The sequence below is a fragment of the Caloenas nicobarica genome, chromosome 21 (assembly GCF_036013445.1).
Source record: "Caloenas nicobarica isolate bCalNic1 chromosome 21, bCalNic1.hap1, whole genome shotgun sequence".
Lineage (NCBI taxonomy): Eukaryota > Metazoa > Chordata > Aves > Columbiformes > Columbidae > Caloenas > Caloenas nicobarica.
The window spans coordinates 3118749-3124568 of NC_088265.1; the positions used below are offsets into that span (position 1 = coordinate 3118749).

At 47.5% G+C, this 5820-nt stretch overlaps 1 protein-coding gene across 1 annotated transcript; it reads right to left on the reverse strand.

Moving 5' to 3' along the window:
- Positions 1-473: 473 nt before the first annotated feature.
- On the reverse strand, positions 474-3418 carry IL10 (interleukin 10). Its single transcript, XM_065649657.1, has 5 exons — positions 3260-3418; positions 1978-2040; positions 1547-1699; positions 857-922; positions 474-563 (listed from the first exon to the last, which is right to left on the reverse strand). Exons 1-5 carry the CDS (start codon positions 3416-3418, stop codon positions 474-476), a joined length of 531 nt encoding a protein of 176 aa, XP_065505729.1.
- Between the last annotated feature and the right edge of the window lie 2402 nt (positions 3419-5820).

Sequence of the window (5820 nt, forward strand, 5' to 3'; positions counted from 1 at the left end):
ATAGAACACGAGGAGAGTTCTCATTTTCTTAAAATTAAACTTTGCTGAAGTCGGAGCTGGAATTGCTCCTGATCAGCCACCTGTACTGAGTGAAACTGCGCTCAGGATAAACTCTTCTCATGATCTGCTCCCCACAAGAACGCTGCTTTGGGCAGTTTGAAGCTATGAATAAAATAGCACTATCATAAACAGTATTACAATATTGAACAATAAATAGTATTTCACAAGCTCATCACACTTTTCTTCAAAACATATTGTAAACACAAACACTGAGGTATTAGAAGTAATAAATATTAAATTCAGTTGCAAAAATAAAAAACTTTTAAATACAACACTGAACTTGAAGTTATTGACCTGTAATTCATGACTTGAACCCTAAGATAACTTAATCTCTTGTGTGCTCTTGCAACCCGAAGTGATTTCTGAAAAAAATAGCAGGATTTTGTGCGAAAGGTGCAGACCCGTGGGCATATTCACTTCCTTCTCATCAGCAAGTACTCTTCGACATAGTTGATGAAAATGTCAAACTCTCCCATGGCCTTGTAGATTCCGTTCTCATGCATCTGCAGGTGAAAGCCAAGCCTGTTTAAGTCTGAATGTGGCGATATATGTGATGTACAAGCTCTAGATATAATCTCCTTCCACCGACATCTGCTTTTCTGCCCAGCCGCTCAGGGGAACCCTCCGGCTTCTCCTTCGAGCATCGCTCTCTGGATTTCTCTGCCTTTAGCTATTTGTATAATTAAAGACTTTTTAAAAAAATTTGCTTCTCTGTCCTAAGTTGAAGTCAGCAGTAAAATCCGCTGCCTGGGACAGCGGGTTCCTCCCCAGCGCAGCCACGCGAGCGGGTCCTCACCTTATCGAACGTCTCCTTAATGTGCTTGATGGTTTTGCTCCTCTTCTCGCACGTGAAGAATCTGTGCTGCAAAGGGACGAGAGCAACGGCTTCAACCACCCGGGTTTCCTTCCCGGGGTGCGCGGCAGCCGCTCTCCCCTCCTCCTGCCCCTCGTCACTGCCGCCCCGGCCGTCTCCACCTTCCCCTTCCCTTCGTGGGGTTCTCGGGGGCAACAGCTGCGGCTGCTGTGGACCAGCCATGGATGAAGGGAGCTCGACAAGACCCGAGCATGGACCTGAGCTGTTTGCCAGCCCTGGGTGATGGCAGACCCGCCGTGGTTCCTCCCCAGGGCAGGGTTCATCGTCTCTGAGTCAGCCCGTGACGGGGTCACAGCCGCACCAGGCGCGGTTTCGGGAGGCATCACTGAAGAACCGCGCCGCTCCGGCACCCAGGTAAGGGACTGGACGAACCCTCCACCCTCCCTTCCCTTATCTTTTCAGGCAGCCTCTTGGGCGGAGCTGTGTTCCTGAACAGAGCCTCTGAATCATTGTTCTTTAACTGGTGAAAGCCCGGAGCCCTGCTCCTCCGCACCATCCCGTATCCCTGCTCCTGGGGAAACCCAGCGCCCGCTCCCAACCCTGCTGCTGGTCCCTGCCTTGCCGGAGCACCGCTTTCATCCCCCCCGCACCGCGATGCTGAGCCCCACTCACACAGCGCTTCATCATCGCCTTCAGGCTCCGCAGCAGGTTGCCCAGGTCGCCCACGCTCTGCTGGTGAGGGGCGCTGGTCCTCATGGCGCTGGGCAGCACCTCCTCCATGTAGAACTGCATCATCTCCGACACCGACTGGCAGCCGAAGTTCCCCTGGGGCGAGAGGAGGTAACGGCGTTGGGGCCGGCCACCAGCACCCCTGTGCGTGGGTGTTTTTTGAAAAATCACCGTCGCGGTGGTGGTCAGAGGGCTCGCGGCGGCTGCGGCGTGGGGGGAGCCACGCGTCAGCCCCACCGCAGCCACGCGTGTGCTGCTCGCCTGGAGAACCCTCTGCCTGTGACACTGAAAACCCCCCAGTTTACAATCTGCTGCCTTTCTTACCAAACACCGGCAGAAGGGTAAGAAGCTTAGACGAGATTCGTAATTCTTACCTTAAATTCATTCAGCAGTTCAGAACTGAGTAACTGGATGCTAAGTTCATCGTCTTTTGATTGCTGTAGAAGGATGTAATGAAACATGAGCTTTAATTAGACAGGCAGTTAACGCTGCTTTTCACTTCGCTTTGCTGAACAATCGTTTTTCTCGTTTACATTTACGATCTCCCTGAAGCAACGGCAAAGAACACCCAGCACACTGGTGTGCGTAGCACAGTGATACCAGACGCTGGAGTCACCGATTCTTTGGTCCATCATCTTGCAGGGCAACTACCCTTAGGTCAAGACAGCAAGATATTGAAATCTCAAACTCCAGAACCACTGATTTCGTTAATGTGAAGCTCCTCCCGCCTCTGGTGCAAACCCTGTGGCTCTTCAGGTGGGTGTCAAAGTTACGGCAGCCCATGGAAGTGAGGTATCCACCCCAACAGAGGTACCAGAGCTTTAAAGATATGCCTTTTAAAAAATATGTTCCTTTAAAAACATTCCTTCCCAACATTAACTAGGAGATTTACAGCAAGCTTTAAATCTAAAGTCTTGGCTGCGTTCATTTGATAATAAATACAAGCCATGTCATTAGCCTGAGATTTAATCTGGAGAATTATCTTGTTTTATTGCTAAAACACACTGACGTTAACTAAAACAGTAACACAGATGCGAGCAACCATCTCCATCGGTACTGATGCAACAAGTGCTCTGGGTACATCTTGTGCTGCTTTCTCAGCAACCCTGATGCTCCATTAGCTGTGATGCAAAGCAGCGACCTTTTGCAGGGACTACAGCAAGTGCTGGTTACTGCAGCGTTTCTCCAGTCACAAAATACCATGTTCCATCTTTTGTGGTTCTTTCAAAGAAAGAAGCCTGTAGCAAAAGGTTTCCTTTTTCACCCAGCAGTGATTCAGCAAGGCTGGACCTCGTTGCCATGAAGAAGGGACTATTTCCTTCCTATTAATTCAGTGAAAAATTTGGTATGCAGCATTTAGGGGGAAGTCTGGCTACCAGGGCTCGCAAAGATTCATTATGAAGCCTCTTGAGTTCATTGTAACTAAAACTAGGAGGAAAACACTTGCGTGTTGTCTCTAACCCAGTGATGAAACCGAACTTCTCTTGCTCACCCCCCCTCAGCCCATAGCACAAGACACAACTAAATAATTCCCGCCAGGAAGAAGCTGCCTTCCCCCTCATCCAAACCACTGAACTTTAAAAAAAAAAAAAAAAGAAAAAAAAAAAAGGAAAAAAAAAAAAAGGAAAATGAGAAGGAAGACAGGGTTATACTCACAAAATAATCCTTAATTTTCTCAAACGCAATGCGCAGCTCTTTGAGCTTTGCGGGCAGGAGCTCGGAGAAGTGGAGGCAGGAGGGCTGGGGCGCCGAGCCGCGGGCGGGCAGGGCGCCGGCAGCCAGGAGCAGCAGGAGCGGTGCTGGGCAGGTCCGCATGCTGCCAAAAATCAGCTTTCCCCCTCCTCCTTGGTCCAGCTCTCGGTTGAATTTCACGGGAGGGTTAAAAAAGCCGATCTGCAGCCTTCACCTTGATGGAGCCCCTAATTTATACTCTCAAAACATCACTCCATTTCCTCTCCCCATTTCCTGGCGAGCAATATTGGGGTTTTAAGTCATTCAATAAAACCAAATGTCACTTGGGTTTCCCGTCAACTTTGGTTTCCTGTTCACTTGACCCCCCTCCTCTCCTCACACCCCATCAAATCTTTTGTGCTTAGACTCTGCATTTTTTTTTTCTCATTGCTTGCTTCTTGTAAATTTAAATGTGGCTAAAGAGGAAAGCTTCAGATATAATGGGAGCAGAAAAGGTGCTGTGTGAGGTTACTTCTGCATTCTCGCAGTTACTTTTTATTTTTAGATGAATGTCCTATTGTTAGGGAGGAAAAAAAAGTGTTTCTATTTTTAAACCTCTGTATTAAACCTGCACTTAGGATCCCCAGTACTGTGTATAATGCAGTAGCATTGCTTTTAATGAGCCTGCACAAATACGCTGTCTACTCCTTTGGCATTCTGATGCTATCCTGGAAATATATATTTTATATATATATATTTGTCGCTTAATGCATGTCTGCTGAAGTCAATATGCAGCTGGGTGGGAATGGGGTTTGTGCCACAGGATCCAGTCCTTTAATATTGGTGTCAGCTGTTAAAGTGTACAAGTAGGTCACGAATATTCGTGTTTCTGGCTTTTTAATCCTGTTTCATTTCCTAGAAATGGACACTGGCTCTGTGAACTGGGTGTACTGTGCTAACTGAGACTTATTGTCCCAGCTCCGATAAAATTACCATTTCAGAGCTGGAGATAATCCCTCTGACGTCTCTCTTGTTTTCCCTTTTCCTCTCTTTCATGTTCTCTTTCTAAATATATTAGTGCACATACCCTTGCTTCCTTGCGATAAAGATTTCACTGATGAATTTGAGAATCTGTTACTCAAGAAAGAGAAAGTGAAGATGAATTTGGCTTTTTTGAATTCCAAGGGTTTTCTCTGAAAGCTCCCATGTTATTTGGAAATAGCGTGATCTTCCCAGCCTGCCTCCAGCACATTGATTTGGACAAATCACTTGAATTCTCTTTCCTTCACTGCCCTGAAACTCTTTTAAGTAAAATTTGCAAAACTCTGTGAAGGGACTTAGTGCAAAAAAAAAAAAAAAAAAAGCTGGAAAAATGCAAAGTATTTTTTGTTATTGTATATTTAGTTTTGTTTTTTTTAAAAAAAAAATTAAGAGCAAAAGAGGGGAATATTTAGTGTATGTATGTATGAGTAAGAGTAAAGGGTATGAAACATTAGTAATCCAAGGGTTTGAGGAGAAGACAACGTGGGATTTTGTGTTCTGATTTGTTTTTCTTTTGTTGTTGATGTTGCCTCTTCCAGAGGAGACGGGGAAGTCTGCTCCCGGTGAATCACTGCAGGCACAGTCGTTCGTCTGAATCACAGCGTGTGTCATGTCTTTGGTGACCCGTTTTTCTTCCCCTGCTCTAACGTGGCTGTGCGGTTTCTTCCCTTGACCGCCAGCAGAAGTTTGAGAGCGGAGAAAAGCGAGCAGCAGCTGATGGCTCGGACTAAACCCAGTAGTTTTAAACTCAACCTGTTTCTACGGCTACTTTCCCACCTTTCTTTGCTTTCCCTCCGGGAGATTTTTTTTTTTTTTTTTTTTTGCTTATTTTGAATTAACTCGAATCTGCCACAGATTGATAAGGCTTCACTGCCACGGGAGGTTTATATTGGATATTAGGAACAATTTCTTCCCCAAAGGGCTGTGGGGCATTGGAACAGGCTGCCCAGGGCAGTGGTGGAACCACCATCCCTGGAGGGGTTGGACAGACGGACATGAGGTTCTCAGGACATGGGGCAGTGCCAGGGATGGGGGAATGGTTGGAACCCGTGATCTTGAAGGTGTTTTCCAACCAAAACGACTCTATGATTCTAAGACCCGGCCAGCTGCTTGAGTTTCATGAGGGCATCCAAACTGATGTGCTAAGAGCAATGGGTATGACGCTGTCAGGACACGGTGCCCCGGAGCAGGTCCACGGCCCCGAGCTGGTTCCATCTCTGGGACCAAAGCCTGGGACTAAACCCACTCCCTTCGCTAGAGGATGCAGCCCCAAGAACTTCTCTGCAAACGGGGTCCCCTGCAGCGGAGGGGTCACTCTCAGCCTCAGCTGTAGGTATTTTTGTGGGATGCAAAGCCAAGGGGCTTTGTGGCACACGGGAATCTCCTCCGCAGCGGCACGGCACCAGGAGCCCTCCTTCCATCCTGCCCAAGGGCTGAGCACTCATTTCCAAACTTCTCTTATTTTAAGCCGTCTGCGGGTCTCCATGAAGTCATTTCGCTTTGAC